This window comes from Athene cunicularia, assembly GCF_003259725.1.
Source record: "Athene cunicularia isolate RWA chromosome 1 unlocalized genomic scaffold, athCun1 chr1_part1, whole genome shotgun sequence".
Lineage (NCBI taxonomy): Eukaryota > Metazoa > Chordata > Aves > Strigiformes > Strigidae > Athene > Athene cunicularia.
In genome coordinates, this window is record NW_020799091.1 from 107684411 (window position 1) to 107704012 (window position 19602).

General features: G+C 35.6%; 1 protein-coding gene across 11 annotated transcripts in view; it reads left to right on the forward strand.

The window, feature by feature from the left end:
- Positions 1-19602, forward strand: part of ROBO2 (roundabout guidance receptor 2) — a 1105399-nt gene that overhangs the window by 888598 nt on the left and 197199 nt on the right. Inside the window, exon 1 of one of the 11 annotated variants that reach the window (XM_026845389.1) lies at positions 101-144. The exons of the other annotated variants lie outside the window; for them this stretch is intronic. Coding sequence (XP_026701190.1) covers position 144 — 1 coding nt within the window. The 5' untranslated portion in view covers positions 101-143. Of the gene's footprint in view, positions 1-100; positions 145-19602 lie in introns of those variants that run through there. 11 annotated transcript variants of the gene reach the window in all.

Here is a 19602-nt window from a genome sequence, read left to right on the forward strand (position 1 = left end):
GTTATACTTCCCTGTGGAGATGCTTACTGATTCCTGCTGATTCATTATGGCAGGAGTGGCTCGTTAACTCTTGCCAGAAAGACGAGTGACAAGTGTGGCTTTCTGGGGAAAAAGAGCAGAAGGGCTAAGCCTGACCTCAATGCAGTGAGTATAGATTTTGTTCAGAGCAATGGGGGATGCTGACACAGGAAGTAGATTTGGATTTTATCAAGAAAAAATTGTATTTCTAAAAACTTTTCAAGCAGCTGCTCAAACATCCTTATCTAATGAGATACAGGCAGACAAACTGACAGTTCAGCACAGGGAGAGGGCTTGAGTGCCAAACTTGGAACAGCGCTTCCTGCTCCGTGAAATGTTCGTCCTCTTTTTGGCAGCTGGCTTGAAGGGATCATTTGACTTCATAGATCATGGTGATTTATATGGGCTAGATCTATGGCACAAAGCTTGACTATATGGAAACTGTGAGAGAGCATAATTTGATCTTGCAGAGGAGGCATACAACATGTGATGTAAATTGTGAAACAGTTTCAGCTTTTGAAGTCCATTGATATACTTACATAAATGTGTGTGTGGTTTTATATATAGAGAGAGTATACATATATATATTATAGTGTGTATATATATATATATATGTATCCCACACTTCTCACTTCTAGTCTGCTGTTCCTTTTGCATGTCTCATTACTGTTGTGTGCATGATGCACAGTGAAAATGTATTCTGAAAGTGTACAAAGAAATCTCTCAGTGCTGAGTTTGTGTCTTGTTCTCATGCTTGGAGTTTAAAAGGAATTTTTCCTACAACAAAAGGAAGTTTCTGGTTCTCTTGACAGTATGGACATTGGCTTGCTTTCACGGGTTCATCAAAGTACATTTTATCTAATAAGTTTACTGGCTTTTCAAGTACCCACATATACTCTATCCTTCTGTCTCTGAATGCTTCAATGGCTGAAATATTTTAAGTAACATTTGTAAGTCTGTGCAGTATAGGAGTTTTCTTCCTTGTCCTGCAACATAAGGGAGACCAAACTAAATAGCATAGAAGTCCCTTTCATAGATAGTCATGTAAAGATGATACTGGCAAAGTGTAAATGAAATTAAAATTAAATCAAACCAGGATATTTGAACTTTCAAAGTTGTAGCTTGCTTATTGAGACAGCAAGTAGGACATCTATTCATTTCAGTGATGAAACTGAACGGCTTTCTTAAAGTTTCAACGTAGCTTTCAGGTGTCATGGTGCATCCTGCTGTGTTCTAATAGTGTCTGAATAGGCAAGATTCTTACAGTGCAAAAGCATTGGCTGTTGCTACTCATGTGCACAGAGGGAGAAGAAGAAATACAGTAGTTTCTTCAATACTTATCTGATGGCTACTACTATTAAAAGACTTCCATTAGTCTAACAAATTGTAATTTTCCTCTCATGCATTCCTTGGTCTATTTAATGATGGAATAGGCTATCAACAGATATACTGTAGAGAGAATGTGATTCAGCTTTCAATTACCCTACACATTGTAACATCACCTAAGAATTAGTTAAGGTTTTCATTAACCTTCATGTAAAGTATTTGTTTAGCTACATGTAAATACCTAGTTAGCACTATGCTAAATCATTTATTTATCTTCTAACTACTATAGTATACCCTGAAAATTACTCTTTTCCTTTAGTATGTTGCTTGTTTCAAAGTACCTTTTGCACATGTGCATTTCCAGTTACGATAATTCATACATTTTGTACACAGTTTTAATCACTTGAAAGTCTGAATTAGGCTTTTAATTATTAATAAGGTGAAATCCATTGATTTTCTCCAGTTGTTCAAACATGAGTCCGGACTAATCCTGCCTCAGGCTTGAGGGGCGCTGAGATGAACAGCAAATCCTTGAGCTAAACATTCATTTCATGGGATTTAAAGGGGGATGGGGTGGGGTGGGAGGGTGGTGTATCTCTCTTTTTCTTCTATGACCTTTTCTTTTAGCTTTTTCCATTTTCTCATACACAAACATATATTTGAAAGCTATAATTTTGTGATGCCAAAAATAAGTGAAAACAGTAGTTTGAAAAAATTGTTCAAGAGCAAGGTTATTCCTTACTTAAGTCTACCCAATTTAGGTGACTGTGCAACTAATGAAAGTAGACCTGTAGTACAAAAAGCTTTACTACTGAGGCTAAAAAGTCATATAGCTAATAAATGACCTGCGAGTGTTCTAGCATATGAAAGTGCATAAGACTGCAGGAATTGTGTGCTGTGTCAATGCAGATGTGTATGTGAGGTTTATCCTATGATTACTGTTAGATTTTCCCTTTTGTGTGAAGTTCTTTTTTCACTAAAGCCTCTGACTCAGCTGCAGAGTGGTGATTTGATGCAATTTTTTACAGTTTCTTTAATTGATCCGATCCTCCTTGATCTTTACATATGACCCTAATTACTAAAACCTGGCATCCACCCATCCTACAGGAGTCAAACAATTTGTTTTACTCCTTTATCTTTTATCAGTTTTGTTTTGCTTCACCTCAGACTGCCTCATGTTGTATCACCATAAGAAGTCTCTCTATGAAATCTGAATCCAGGCTAAATTAGCAAAAAGAAAGGGGGAAGGGCAAATAAAATTCAGTAAGCACAGAATGTGGTTAAAACCCCCCACAATTTATTAATTCAAAAAAATTTAATTTGAAGCTGTCCTTGATGCTTTTCTGGAAATCAGTGCCAAGCTTCTGAGCTTTACTCCATTGTTTTCAGAATTTTTAGCCTCTGAACGGATCCTTTTCAACTGCTTGGAGTCCCTCATCTTGGGGACTTAATTCCCAAAATGATATAAACATTTCAGAAAGCATCCATGGAATACAGCAAGTTCAAAGTGGCAAGTATCAGTACCTCAGTTGTGCACAGGAAGACGGTATCCATTTTCTCTGAAGAGAAATAGTGTTTTTCACTGCTGCCACTAAAGGGAAGCCTCCTTTGGGACCTTGTTAGATGCTTTCATGTGAGGACCATTTGACCCACTTCTGACTAGTGAGCAGGCTTAGAAGGCAGTAGTTGTTGGGGGTATGCCTTTGGCTGATCTCCTCCCCCTCTTTGCAGTGAGAGAAAACCCTCAGTGGAATATATTAGGGATAATAACAGGGTAAAAATGTCAGTTAAAGAAGGGTGACGGATGGAGGTCCTAGCCAAAAATAATAATAATAATAAACAAAAATCTTCAAAAGGTGTCTCTATTTACCAGAAAGACAGCATCAGGATAACATCAGATGTTCTTTTTAACACAAATCAAAAAAGAATAAATGTAGAACTAATATTTTTTTAATAAAAATTAGTATTAGTTACTGAATATCACTTAACAAGGACTTTTAAATTAAGCCCAAATTTTCCTTTAACATGATGAAATTAATTTAATGAAATTGAAACATACATTGTTTGGAAGAAAATTGATTGGTTTTTGACTGTCTGTTACCAACAAAGAAAGGAGGAGGAGTGCTTATGAAGAGTATATGTTTAAGTTATCTGAGAACAAGGCACTATAAAAAGCAGTTTTATGGTAGAGAAACCATCAGCAAAATAATTTGGAATACCTGTAACAGATCCTTTATATCTGATATCTAAGAAAAGAAAAAAAAAAACCAACCATCAGCCATAATGCCATTTCTTATCCAAAATGAAATACCTGTTATTTTCCATCTTGATAAGTGGATTTCTTTGCCAAAACCAGTAATTTTGGTGGTTTTCAGTAGGATAACTTCATGGTAAGGTAGCCTGTTTGAAACAGTATTAGTTTTATTTTAAGATACTGAAGATCTACAGAGCCCTTTTAGTTTTTTGCATGCTGCAACAGGCCTTCATGCAGGTACCAGTGTTTTCTGGTTTAGGAGATTATTGTATTCATGTCACTGGGAATGCTAGTTTTGATGTATGATTTCCTCCCCAATCACCTCTAAATATGCAAGACTGGATCTACAGCAGTTAACGTGGAAGAGATCAGAAATAAGTAACTTTTGAAAAAATGATTTATGTTAAGCCATGTATAAGTACATGAAATATTCTCCTTCCCTGCCACTGGGGTTCCTCATAAATAATCTGTCTGACTCCATACAGACAAAGTAATAACTGTATCAAGAGAGAAGCCAGAGAAACCAATTAAATTGTTGTGGCAAGTAGAAAACAAACAAGAGAGCACTCATTATAAAACAGAAAATTTTTGCTATTGCTTTCTCCTGGAGGTCCACTTAACATTGGATCTTTAGATTGTTTTTCAAGGTGTTATTTGTATCATTAAAAAGAAACTGGAAGCCAACAGATGAATGTCCATTAGACAAATTCTTCCCCAGCATCTTTTCAGTGCTTGTCAGTACCTTTCAAATAAGGGTATGACTGAAAAACTAACCCAGATGGATAAAACCAGAATGCAGAGGCAATGTTGGGCCTGAGGAATCCAACAGGATGTAAAATGAAGACATCTGTAGCTGAATAAAGATGCCGCCTTTAGGAGATTATTCTGAAAATGATTGCAGCTGCCACCAGAGAGCAGAAGTGCCAGATGCTGCAGTAGCCCCTGGGGAACTGACTGTGTGTGATGAGTTGTCGGAGACAGGAGGATTGGAGGAACAGGCATCCTTCTCCAGATCTTACAATAAGAAATCAGACTGTGACAGCCCTACCCTTAGCCTTTGTCACCAGTAAGGAAAAATTTGCTATAGGCTCTTGCCATCAGGGTTTGTTTTTTTTTGGCATTTGAGATGTGACTTGTGCGAACTAACTACAATGACCCTTTGTATGGATGGCAAAAGCTCCTTGCATAGACTTTGAACCTAAAATGTGTGTTGCTCCATAAAACATTAGGATTTTTAACTTGTTAATTATATATTTCATACCTTTGAAAGTGAAGTAGCAGCATTGTTTAATAGAGGGGGTGTATCATGGCAGGAAATTTGTTTTGTTTTGTTAATTAAGTGTAGCACAGTTCATTTTCTATACAGGAAGTTAAGTATGAAGCTGTGTCTGCTCTGTGAAACATTAGAAGTAAGATCAGGGAAAGCTGAAGAATCTCTTCAGCAGTTGGAGAAACTGAGAAGCTAAAGATAGCTTCTACATACAGGAACAATATGGAGAGCAATGTTACTGTAATTCCAGGTTTGTTCCAGTAATGTTTTCTCAGGTTTTCAAATGAGATTTTTCTGTATCTGCAGATATCTCACACTCATCCTTTCATTTTGAATGCAACAAATGGCATGGTAGCAAGTTAGCCTGATACCTAGAATGAATGTATTGAGCATTCCAGAAACACTCTGAAAATTGTTGCTATTATGAAGACACAGATGATTTTTCCAATTACTTCCTCAAATTTTTGAAGAAATTGAATTTATGATAGTCTTTGCCTCCATGTAAATATATTTTTCATCTTTTTACTAACTAGCACTAAGAAACTAGTTCTGTATTAGGACAGGTACTAGAGTAATGAGTTTAGTGTCTTTAAAGCAGTTTTACCTCCTTTTATTATTTAATGCTAAGTCTTGAAAAACACAAAATAAAAATCCCAAACAAAAATCCTAACACTCATAACTGTGAAGAAAGGCTTGAAAATGTGAACTCAGAGGCATAGAAAAGATAATGTTTTATTAATTCTCCTCTGTGCCATATATGGAACTTTTTAATACAATATCTAATTTCACTATTTTCAAGCAAATTCTATTATTTTGGCATGAGTTTCATGATTTGGAATGTTCACGTTGACAGTGAAGAGGACTTTATTGCCTAACTCAGCCAGAATGTTCAAAATTATTTTAGTAACAGTTCTTAAATCTGAAATTCCACTGTAGAAACTGTAAATCTTTCTTGGTCATAAGGATGGTACTAGTAAAAGCCTAGGCATCTTATTTTTAACTCAATTATTTGATTAATATAGGAAATATTTAGCACAAAGCGACAAAATATATTCTATTCCTATACATATATTTGTTTTTCCTCTCTGTGTATTTGCAGATAGTTATATGTATTTCTTCACTGCTTTGTAGTTATATGCCCATGTGAATGGTTCCTAAAATAATTCAACCTTCCTTTAACATTTTTGACACCACAGTACCTTTTCGCAACTGTACATAACTGAGGAGCTTAGAACCAACAAGTGTGAATTAGTGCTCTCAGATTTATACCAGAAATTCTTTAATTGTAGTGCAACTGAAACGATTTTTATGACAATGTCATTTAGAAATTCCAAAGGATGCCAAGGTGATTCAGGTCTTTGTGTCTGTAGTCTGATTTTAATGTACTTTTTATTAAAGGAGTTTACATATACTTGAAAAGTTCTATTAATTCATAATTTTTATTCTTTTTTTGTTTGTCTGCCTTCCCTATTTATATTGGTATCAAACCTTGATCCTGGGGTTACTAATTCCCCCTCTATTACTGTGTTCACATCAATTATTTTACCACACAGGCACTTAATTATGATATAAGTAACTCTTTTCTTGCTTGTTCAACCCGCTCAGCATGTTGAGCTCCTGATTTTAATATCTATCTCAGAGTTCACCACATGTCATATGTCTTATAGACAGAGTTTATAGAAGATAACCCATATGTCAGATAATAACATCACCATCCTATCCTGTTGACCTCACCCTTTGACCCCACGATGGATAGATTGCTGTCTTGCACAGTCACAGTTGCTAAAGTGTTCTGTCCACTGCCAATTAGGATGGATGTCCTGAATTTTCCAACATATACAAAATACTTTAGCCAATCAGCAGTTGGCTATTGTGCCATTTGTCTTCATCTTGCCAACTTCATTTTATGTTGTGAAGCAACCAAGGAAAATGGAAGCACTTTTCTGGTCAAAGACATGTTATAATGCTGTGGGAGCTAAAGGATGAAGATTTTCTTCTGTTCTATGAGTGATAATTAGTTCAACATAATGATGGCAGATCTCAGCCACCAGGCTTTAAAGTGATGAGAATGAGAAACAGGTTTGTGTGTCAGTCATTTTCTCCTAAGAGCAGTCTAGAAGTTGTAAACAGGAAAAATTGTAACTCAGTGTTATTTGCACAAAGTTTGAGAAATGCTCCATGTTTTTAATGTTATACTTTTTTCATAACATCAATGTTAATCACATAGATTGTATTCTGTTCAATGATACATGGAACATATTCTTTTCAGCAGTACACAAATTTGAACTCAGTCATTGCTGGGTCGATACACGTAGCCATAGATAGCTAAGAAAGTATTTGTGTATACTTTCTGCAGACTGATTTTATTAGATGTTTTAGAAGACAAAAATATCATGTTTAACTCCTCAAACAAAAGAGTTGTCTAGTTCCCAAGTGAAAATATCTATGGAAACATTCTATAAATGATGTTGGCCCTAAATTATTTTATAATTATCCTGGCATCCATCCCAGAAGCAAATGAGAAGATAATGTAGTTCACCTGTAGATACAATAGGTCCTCACCAGTTTTTAGCATTTTTTGTCAACTGCCTTGTTCATGATCTAAATCTTCTGAGTGAACTTTAAGAGCAATTTTGAAAAGACTGTACTGCAGCAGAGAGTATTTGAGCTGACAGAAATTTGAATTTGGTTTGATTACTTTGTCACTGAAGAAAATCTGAAGTTTCTTTGCAAAGAGGAACTAAAGACATAATTTTAAATTACAACAAGCCTAAGTTTCCTGCTGCGGTTATCAAACAACATCTGTTCTCTGTTTTCTGGGCTTCAAATTTCTTCCATTCATGTGTGCTTCTTAGCTAATATTGGCAAAGTCTGCCAATACCCTCTTGAGGCAATTCTGGACATTTCTATGTAGCTTGAAGTCTTTGACTTGCCACCTACTACAACTTTATCAGACTGTCTATATCAGAGCTGCCAAAAAAGAATGTAGATTTGTTATCTGTAGTTTTAATGTGTTGTTAATCTAAACTCTTCTCAACCTTAGCTGTCTCCTTTAAGCCTTGGTAGGTCTGTTGGAATGCTGTATCAGGAGGCCCTGTGAGAGGCTGAGTGGCTATTTCACAGCTGAATCTGTGTCTCTCATGTGAATCAGCAATAGTTTATGAGTATTTGCATAAGAAATTGATAGCTGTCATAAACTCATGGGCATCTGACCTGTAGAAAGAGATCATTGACCAAAGATAAAAATGTTGTCTCTGTAGAGAGATGTGCAAGTAAAATCTTGCCACAGATGCAAACTCCAACTAATCCTTGGACAGATAGGCACTTCTCCATCACTATAATCTTCTTGGTATCTCCTCCCAGCCCCTCTCCAGCATTCCTAACTAAGAAATGATTTAGATCAATTTCTAGGGACAACACTAAGTGGTATGGAATCAATGGTAGGAAGTAAGAGCAGAAGAAAAAAAAAAAAAACAAACCTATGTTGGTTTGTTCCCCATCTCATTACCTGTGAAGGATTGCTCCCTATTGTATATTTTCTAGTGATTCGACCATTCTGCTGTTAAGAGGTGCAGGGACTGAGTTTCTACAACATCCCTTGAGAGACTGGTCTAATGTATCTTCCTGTCAGGAATCTTGACTGGTCTTCTTTCTTCTTCTTAAGACTTTTCTCTTCTTCCTTTTTGTTTTCCTGTTACACTTAGTCATGGTACAGTAAATGTAATTACTATTTGAACCTGTTTTATAACAAACAGATGAGATTTTTATTTATAACATATATTTAGAGCTTTATTTGTATTTTTAGCTTCCAAATCAGGATTTAAAAAATCTTTTTAAAACTCTTTTAATTTTTGTCTTATTTATCAAGCTTATCAGTATGTTTTTTTCCTATAAATTGTTCAGAAAATAATGTAAGTTTGTTAGTGGTGCCCCAGCACAGCAGTATGGAGAGGATTTATAACCATCTGGCTTTGCCATTTGGCACATCTTAGTGTAACAAAATCTATGTTAGACTTTCTGAAGACAATTTTTCAAATATGTATCTAACTTTTAGTGTATGGTTGATATGGTTTAGGTGTTTTTTCATCCCCTTATGCCTACTTATTTTAGATTATTTCCCCTGCAGTATGTTGCTCACTATTAAAAATGAATATTTTTTTTCCTTGCATTTCTGGGAATCATTCAGTTTGCATTATTTCTTCTATCCTAAGTGACCAAGCCAAGTTTTCAGTTTGTGATTCCTGTGGCTTCCCTTTGAATTTCCCATTATAGAAATGAGAATAAATATAAGAATCTTATTGTTGAATCAGTAAAGTTTTTAATGGAGAGGCGTTTAAAATTACTCGTGTAATAATACAGGCACTAGAAAGAGTATGTTTTACAAAGTATTTCTATCAATTGAAGTAACAGCAAAGTGGTTGTATTAATTCTCAACCCATTCACCAAACTGAAGTGTTCAGTAAGCAACCTCGTTTGTTTACCAATATGAAAGAAATCCTACTTAGTCTTTTTTGGTCTTCAGAAAGTCACAGTGTGGGGTTAGCTGTTATTTAAGTTTTGCATTCTGTGGTTTATAGCAGAACTTGATTTCCATGATTTCTCTTGCTTCATCCATTTGAAAATGTATAGTGGTAGTAATATTACCCTGTCACTATAGGGGATTTGTACTCCAGAAACCAATCTGAAGTCATACATCTCCGTTTTGCTTATCTGATATACCTAGCAGTGAAATTTCAATATTGGCTGGATATTGTGTGCTGCAAATCCTGTACAACTTAAAAAAATCCATTACTATATACACATTCAAACTGTTGATAATCTCAGCACTGCAGGTTTTACATCAGTTAACATCCAGGAAAACATAATTTCAATAAACATGAAGTTGTTTGTGGAGAGGAGACATACTTTAATATCATATCTCCTATCCACAGAAGTTGAAACCCAAGATCTGACTTTCCTAAACCTAATTTTGTGTAAAGACCGAAGAACTGGCAAAATAATTGAGTCTGGTTACATTACTCTATCGTTAGTTAGTGTTTTACTACCATCTAAATATTTCCTTGGACCTACTTACGCTTCTGCTCTAGCTATTGTTGGAGGAAAGGAAAGCCCTGTGGGCATGCCTGTGGCCAATGAGGTGATGAAAAGTCTGAGCCTGGATGCCTTGCACAACTTGCTCACACAGAGAAAATGTGTTTTCAATGGTGCATCGTGTAAACGTGATCTGATAGAGGAACATGCCTAATTGTGACTAGAGAAGTAATTTATGTTTTGAACTGAGATAAAAATTCTGTTTTCCTTAGGAGCCAAGATACTGGTAAAGAACATTTGCAAAGATTGAACACAAACTAACAAAATGCACAGTACCTGTCCCATCTTGCCAGTGTTATTTTCATGAAGGTCCTTCAGAAGACATTTTTGGTACAAAACTAGCACATTTTAGGAAGAAATTCCAGTACAGCATCTGGAGGGAAACCTGTGTCTTCTATTTCAACTCTTTTTTTTACTTCTCTTAGTTTTCTGTCACTAAGTAGCAAAGTGACATTATTCAAAGTGAGACCAGAATACAGAAGGCTGAAAGGCACAATAAAGGTTCCTTGTAGAGTTCTGTCATTGACTTCAGTAGGAGTAAAATAGCCCATAAAACCTTAATTTGAATTCACTAGGGGCTTATAAAAGCCTGTCAGATTTTAAATGGCTTGATTCAATTTGCTAGTGCAATTTGGTATTCTGGTTCTGACCATTTCTTCACGTGTATCCTGGTAAAAGTTGGGTGTTGTTTTCTTGGGGTCTATTAATGTACACATCTGTATGACTAACTGTACAGTGCAGAGAATCTAATTCATTGTGCCAAAGGCATTCCTACTTTCATACTTAAAGGTGAATTTCTATCCTTTCGTTAATGAAAATCACTTTTTTCCTTTGTGAATTTCCTTATTTTGTTTTTTAACTCTGAGCTGATCCTTTCCAAATGTCATTGTGCTCTGTGAAGGTCCTGGATTCATTAAAAATGTTCCATTGAGAACTGGTAGATATTTTACAAATGTTCCACTTGTTTCCAGGTGACCGAGAAACCTAGGCAGGCAGCTTATCAGTCAGCTTTCGTAAAACAGTCAGCCTGGCAGTTTTTAGTAAAATAGCATTTTAAATGGTTGTGGGTTTTTTATTTTTCTTCCCCTTTGTTAAAGTATTTTCACTTAAATAGCAAAGCAGTGCGTTGGGGAAAAGAAATAAAAATAATGATAAAGGAACGCCATGGTCTATCAGAAAATACAATTGCATTTCTAAGATGTGCTCTTTGACTTGGTATATGCATATGCTGAATTATCAAGTGTTTTATTTTCTTACAAATATCACCTTTTCCGAATAGTAATTGACCCACAAAATATACAGCTCTGCTTGTCTTAGAAAAGATTAAAACTACAAAGAGATTTCTGCCAAAGCAGTTGCCTCAAATCTCTGCAAGAAGACAAAAAAAAATGTAAGGACATTCAATTTATGAAATACTTAATTTCTCCAAATCCACATAGCGAGATCATTAGTTTGCCTTTCATTTGTACAAATGACCCTCTTGTGGCATATGGGCATCATTGTGGGGCACTGGGTCAGTATTACTGCCAAAGGAAAATATTCAGCAACTAAAACACTGCCTTCCATAGCTGTGGTGCCCTGAGGGTGCTTTGAGAGATCTCACATTGAAGTATTTTCTTAGCCCCTCCCTGCTGAGTGTGTGAGAGCTGATGAGATCACAGCTTGATATCAGATAACTGCAGGCCAAATATTCTCTAAGAAGATAAATAACCCAGCTATATAGGTCGCTGAAAGAAAGCCCGACTTCTCTAAATCCAATGAAGGCAAGGTTTCACCTTATAGGTAGCTAAGTAATCAATTCACTGTCAAGATCTATTTACAAAGAAAAGGCTGGTTTGCTTGTAAACATGCTTACTTTTTCCTACTTGCTGATGAAACTTTGCTTTAACATTTTCAAACAAGTTTTTAATGTGTTAAAAGCATGCAGGATTATAATTAAGCTCAATAATTAGTCTAGTAATAAATATTCAAAGAGCAGACCATCCTAAAGACCTGATTAGGGTATGCATAAATATATATGATAAAACTACAGCCCTTCTGCCCTTTTAAACAAAATACGATACCAGCATTCAGATAAACAGAATGCTTTGCATTTTTTAACACATGAGCAAACAAACCAAATCACGTAGGAAAAAAACAGTGTTTTACAGAGTTGTGTATGGAACTTTTAACATATAGATTGAAAACATCTTGAGGTTGTCATTTGGGGAAAGCGAAATCTTCCACTGTGTTCATTTACAATAAAAAATAGGGCTTTTTTTCCATTCACTTCAAGTCTTGCAATCTTCATTTTTTTAAGACTCAGACTTCTTTATGGTTTGATTATAAAATCAATTACGGTAGAACACCCTATGTGAATAGATTAAACTTTAAAAAAATTTTTTCCTTGCACTGTTATATCTGACTAGCAAACACAAATGTGTCCAGAGCCCTGAAAATCCCTCGGTGCAATTTACAGCTTAAGTATATTTTTAAAACAAACAAATAAAAGCAACAATTTGCAGCCTTTATCTCAATATTAGCCCTCTGCAAAGTGAAGGGGCTTGTCAAACAGTCTTTGACAAACTTCCATTATGTATCCAATTTTTTATTTAAATATTTTCCAAAACCTTATCAGTCAAGTAAACAGTTACAAATTTTTGCTCAGAGCATAAGATGACACCACAAGTGAAATGAAGCAGTGACCTGGAATAGGCACCAGTCACCAGTGAAATTATACTGTCCTGCCCTGAATGGCAGTTTTTTATCAGGGCAAACAAAGTGAGAACACAGGGAAAGTTCTCAGTTCTTCAGCCACCTCCAGTGAGTAGCACGTGGTCTCTGAGACTTTTTAAACAGGCAGTGTGTGTTTCCTTGCCATTGTAAGCCTTAAACGAAGCACCATATAAAAAACTACATTAAAGGAATTAGGAAAACATTCTGGGGTGTCTCTTAAGAAGGTAGGCAACTCTGAATCTTAGTTCAGGATGCAAATATTATAAAATACTGTGTAGAAAAAAGGCCATGACACAAGTAGTTCCACAGAAACTTCAATTTTTATTATATGCCCTTACGTTCTTAAAGCTACAGTAAAACTCTTACACTAACAAGTCTGTTTCATAAATTTAATTGACATTTGCACTACAGATAAAATTTCAGGTCTTGAACTTTAAAGCTGAGTTAAGACCTCTGTGGATGCATTTGATTTAAGATTCCAGGGTTTTGATGTAAATATTTTGTAATCCTTTATGCTGCACTATAATTTGTTGCCAAGTTTTGTTTTGATCAGTTTATGTGTTATATTAAATCAAGGTTACCTTCCTAAGGAAATACATTCCTAATTTTTCAAATGTGTTTCAGGTCAGAGGAGCTTTGAAAGCTCATATTTTGTTATGCTTTTATTAATAAAGCACAGAACAAGCAAAAAGGTGTATTTTTAATTGGTTTCTCTGCCAGCAGACCAAGTAGCAGCACATGGCAGAGAACTTTTTTCCTTGGTTTGACTATTATATTTTATACAGATTCTGTCCTCAGTTTGTGTTTAGATTTGTACAAAATCTGACGATCGGTAATCTTTGAGTCCTGCCAAGAGCAAATGAGAACTGATAAAACAGAAAAAGAAAGCAGAGTCTGAATAATGAAGAGTGTATGGGACAAAAAAAAAAAAAAAGACAACCGTGTGATCTATTTTTAAATATATATTATATTCTGTCTGCTTTATTGCTGCTCCCCCTCTGCTCCCAATTTGCTTGTGCTCTGAGCAGGAATGCATGCAGGAGGGGATTACCTCTCACAATGGAGGAGCACAATGGTGCCTACTAGGACAGAGTGAAGATCATTTTTTGTATATTTTTTTTTCCCTCTGTTCATGTTTCCAAAGGCTGAGGTCTTTTTTCTTCTTCTTCATGATTGATGTTGTCATAACCAGAGTTAAATGTTGATCCTCTGACAATCGGCTAATAAAGAATGTGCCTCTAAAACTGTTAGCCTGCATGTGTGAAAATTATATAGTATCTAGTTAGCATTGCTAATCAATATGTAATGCATATCCTTCAACTAATCTTTTTTGAGCAATTAAAGCAAATTCAAAAGAGAGATTATCATGTGTAAACAATGACGGCTTAGATATCTTGCCTACTGGCCTAAGGTCTCGCCACAGATCCTGCAGAGTTTACCTTCTGTATCAGTAGTTAATTAAGGTGAAACATGAGGTAATTAGGGCTAATCCCAGTGCTATCCTGCTGGCCTATTGCCTCTCAGGCCATGCCCTAAACCAAAGCATTTTCACAGCTTGTGAAATGTTGCCATTTTCAGAGCAGATTTTAAAAATTGATGCCCATGTTTATTTCAGACAGTGTTCCTAATCCTTTAAGGGAGCTACGGTGAATAAAGTCTGAGTGGAAAGAGAGAGAGGATGGCTTCATTTATTTTTCTATGGGTTTGAAAACTGCACTGTTGATACAACTTTATGCTAGGACATTCCTTGTAATTGACAAGGGATTAGGGGGGATTAAATTTGTACTCCACTTGTTTCCAACTGCTTGTGTGAAGCTGCTGCTTTTTTTTTGTTGTTTTTTGTTTTTTTTTTTTAATGCTTTACATTTGTCGACACAGGAGAGGCATGCACACTCTTAGAAGATAAGTTCATGCACAGCCGTGCCAATGTGATATAAATTAAAAGATGTATAGTGGTACCTGGAAGAGCTGCCGCAGAACAACATAGGGGTGTTTTTCCTCAGGAACAGTTTGGCCTTCATGAAGAGGTAGAGAGGCCCTGCTGAGTTATGTCTGATCTCTGTCCTTGAGGATATATATTCCATTTGCATGAGGAATATTTCAGATGCTAGAGATTATTTTATTATTGAAAGAATGGATTTAACTGCGCATTAGATACATCTAACGACAAAGAAAGGCTCTCCCTTTTCATAGAAAATACAACAAATATATTTTAAACCAACAATAAATATTAATCCCAGAAGGCATTTTATTAGGCTTTTAAGTTTTTAGCCTAGCTGTATGATCTTGAGACGCATGTCAGATAAAATGACTTAGTTTTCTAATTAGCTGCAAGTTAGTATGAATACACTGCCAACCAATGACCCTTGCTTCTTTTGTACTTCCTGAATGTGGTAACCCGATGCAGTGTTTCTGAATTGTATCATATAGTAGGGAAGAATTTAGGTCCCTGTTCTCCTGTACTGGAGTCATCTTCAATAGGTTTAATTCCATGAAATTCTCAAAGAACAAAAATAAATTTAAAAAAGAATAGGAATAAGTATTTAAAATGTAGCAGTCAAAATTTATGGAAGGGTATTTTTGCTCTCAGTTGACATGTATTTGTCTACTCTCTAAAACTGACTTAGATGATGATTACAATTTGATCATTCATCCCTGCCTTTCCAAGAGTAGTATTTTACTCAACTCTGCCATGCAGTGTTGAGTGTCTGATAGTGCCTTTAATGAGTCAAAGAGCTGCCCCTCTTCAACTCCATATTAACAGCTTGGTTGGTTGGTTCTTTAATATCGCCTTCCTCAGTTTTCAGAAGCCAGGGAAACTGAGACTGTCAGTTGTCAATTCGGTATCGCTTCCCTGACTACTGGGTTTCTTTTAAGTGCCAGAGAGTGGATGGATAAATTTCTTCAATCCCTTGTCATCCATTTTGCTTTTCTAGTTGGAATCTTTATCTTTGAATGTCATAGTGTCATAATCCTTACAGTTTAGAAGAATAGGTATTGAAGCCACAGGCCTATGAATAAAAGGTTGTCCCTTAGATTTACTCTGGTTTAGACGCTTTTTACTTGATTTTTACTTGATTTCAGATTCTAAAACTTGAGGAGGGTCTTTTCCTTCTGCATAAATGCAAAGAGGATTTGCAGCATGACATTTAGAAGTATATTGTATGAGGCTTGCTATTGATCCCTCTGGTGGAGATGAGTGCTCAGAGGGAATAAATGGGCTGCTTTTATGAGGCTCCCTGTCATCATGGATTTAGCTGTTTCATTTGCAGATTCCTGTAAATGTTTGCCTGATTTATGGCTAGTAATTTTCATTGGAGAAGGAATCGACGTATCGTCAGCAAATGACTGTGTGTTGTTAATACTTTCAAGTGGCATCTGAAAATGTTCATGCACTTGCATTGATCTAGACTGCTTCCCACTTTACAGCTCCAAATGTTTTAGTGTTTTGTTAATATTACATACATGAGGCTTGGGACGCGTTTCATTAGTGGGCTGTGAGAAAGTGTTAAAAGAATAAATTATAATTCAGATTCACTGTTTATGATCAAAGTTTAAGCAAAAATGGAACAGACTCAACTTCAGTTTATAGCAGTTCCACCTGGTAGTCTGAAATTAATTTTGTAGTATTTCACTGACACAGGCAGTTGCTGGAGGTACTTCTTAAATATAAATCAGTGGCCCAAGTTGTAAAGACTTGCTAAAACTTTCCTAGATTTAAGTATTTTCAACTTCCATTCTTGGTTGTCTTCAAAGCCTGTTGATGATATTCTGGTTCTTTAAATTGTTCTTACAACTTTTTATTCTTTGCATCCTGTTACTATTGTCAGTTGACAATAAGGTTAGTGCTTTGGTGCAGGAATTCACATGACTACAGTAGTTGTGGGTCTTTTTCTAATAATCCATGAAAAAAATTACAAGTTTTAAAGCTGATGTTAAGAAAATGTGAAGCCTGAAAGTGTCTCTGTTTTTACTGTGAGTTCTCTGTGCATGTTATATCTAAGTGTGAAAATATTGTCTTTGAGTCTTTACACTTACAGCGAGATTTGTTCTTCAGGGAGGCATTCATATTAGCATGATGTCATTAAATTATTTTTTTTTAATCTACTGCTGATATCCATTATTTTTATTTGCTGGCAATGCCACAGTAGTTGTTGGACAATGATTTTGTTATTTATTTATTCTGTATGTTTGATGCTAGTAAGCTAGTGGTCATGCTAGTAATATGGTCACTAGCTACATAAAGAACAGGGTACTTTTTTTTTTCTTTGGTGCAGCCTAGTCTATGTCTGCTTGGTGTATCTATTCATTCTTGAAAGATCTGAACCTCCAGGGCAAATATACTTTACACTGTATGTTTAAAGGTGCCAACTACTTAGCTTGCTGGCATAGAGCTGTAATACTGTTTCCTATTTTGTATAATCTCTATAGTCTCTGATACTAGTGCAGAACTGTGCAGTACTTAATATTAAATGCTGAGATATCAAGTACAAAAAGGCTTTATAGAAGCCCGTGTAAAAGTGTGAATGGATACTTTTGTAACATAACTAATAACAAAAAAGGCATCTATTTCAGTGGGAAATCTTATATTGGCCTCACCATGTGCATAAATATTTAAATAGGAAGTTCTTGCAGTACTTCCAGAACCTGAATTCACATTCCTTTTTGTCATTGAGTATGCATGGAGTAAGACAGAAATTAGTAGCCATAAGGACACATGTTAGAGAAGGATACATCAGGTGAATCACAGCTTTTTCTTAAGTAGCATTACTCCCAAGCTTGCCTGTGCTATTTGTGATTAAAATTATTTGTAATGTCAAAAGCAAGATAAGCAGAAAGCAGGTCTTTCCAGGCTATCTGCTTAAATCCTATTCAGCATCAATGTCATTACAAAATGAAGCATTCAACAAATAGGATCTGTCTTGTTACTGGAACACAAGTATGCACAAAGATTTTCTGAAGACACTGATGCAGTCACCAGTTTTGTGATGATCCCAGGAGGTGCCATAGTATAAATAAGAAGAGCTAAGGAAGTAGGCTCTCTTTTCTGGAGTTGGTCATCCAAGTCAGAGCCTACCTGTGATTCTTGGAGGAGTCACATTATCTGAGTGACTTGTAGGTGTTAATATTATTATTGTGGATGGTTTTTCATTAACAGATAGCATACTTCCTCACTGCAGCCAAACCAGCTTTTCTTTCTGCTCTTTTTGGCCGCTTTAGGTTGCCCTTTATTTAGTCTCAAAAAAAGTTTCACATAGAACATGGGTAAATTAAGTTATGTCTGGCAACTAAGTGGTAGTAAAAAGGTACTTTTATTATTGTGAACTTGAAGGAAAATTTATCTTGTTCATTCTTCTGTTCAAGTATTCCTCCTGTATAGCCAATGCTCCTGTTGAGATATCACTTAATTAGTCAGAAATTTGCTGTGTGTTGCCGTTACTATTCCACACCGTGACTGCTCCACCTCTTTCTCACCACCAGCCTTCAGCAAAACAAACCCCCTAGAAAGAAGAGCTGCAGGAAGTGAAGGGAATTATTCATTATTGGTAATTGTTACACAGAGAAAATGTGATCTGTTTCAAGTCATCCAGCTGCCTTGTACATTAGGAACTCTGTTTAAGAGTTTTTTAACCTATCTTTTTTTTTTTTTTTAAAAAAAAAAAAAAAAACTTCAAAATAAAAGTAACTGCTGGTTACTGTGCAGATAGAATTGTGACCAAAGACTGTGTATTTCTTTAACAAGATATTCCTTCCATTCATATTATGAAAGTGTTGCATGAGAATATATTCATTCCCAAACACTTCTCAAGAAGTGAGTTTCTTTTTTCTTGTTTAGTGATAGGAATCCTGAAGCACTGGTAAATAAATCCTTCCAGTGCCCAATCAGCAGGTGAGCTGGAGAATCAAGCTCACATCCATAGTTCCTCATTCACAGTCTATCCATTTCCTCTTGTAATGTACAAAAAGATAAAATATATTAATAATATTTTATACTTTACCATGTATTGGAGGATCTCAAAGTTATTTAGTATTGTTGATGAAAAAATGTCTCTCAGTGCTCCTGAAAAAATACCCATGCCAGTATGTGAATATGGGTGGACTGTGGAATTGTGTTTCAGATGCATCCACTTAGAGTATTTCCTTCATGTCTATTAGTAGGCTAAATTAAACAATGGTAGGGTCTGAAGCAGCTTTTCTTCTTGTTTCTTTTTCAATATCTTTTACAATATTATCTGAAGATACATCTTTAATTTTTAGGGCCATATATGTATCTGTACTATCAGAGCATTTATTAATGTCTGATGAAAATATAAAAAAAGGAGCGTAATTAAGCTATGCTGAGTTATTGCTAATATTGGAATCTTATGTTTATATTCTATAATTAAGGTTTTGACTTTGTTGTGACTCAATTTTTGCTACTGTATGAAATAAATGATGTGCTGCTTAACCTTAAAAATGGAAGACCAAAAAAAAAAAAAAAAAAAAAAAAAAAAAAAAAAGTAGTTTTATTATATTTATTTCTGGTTTTTCATCCTTCAGTGAAGAAGGGAATGTTAACTTGGTGAAGTTGATGTCTCAGTGGTGCTTTAAAAAATAATTGTTGTGAATGACTGAATACCAGTCATCACCAGAATAACAAATCTGAGAGGAAAAGTCCGTGAAAGTAGGGTTTTTTTAATGTTAGGTTTCTGAGAAAACTTTAGATTTGAGCAAGCCTGTTCCATTTTATTCAACTAAAAGATGGATGTCTTAAAGAACTAGCAGTCTTAAGTCGATCTAGTGTAAATAGTAGACAGCAGAGGTTTGTGAACCATTCAAAAAACACATCAGTGTAGACTGTCCATTTCCAGTGCTCAGGAATATTCCTTGGGCCTGGTCAATAGGCAGAAGTTGTCAGTGTCACTGTGCTGCACAAGGATTGCTTTGG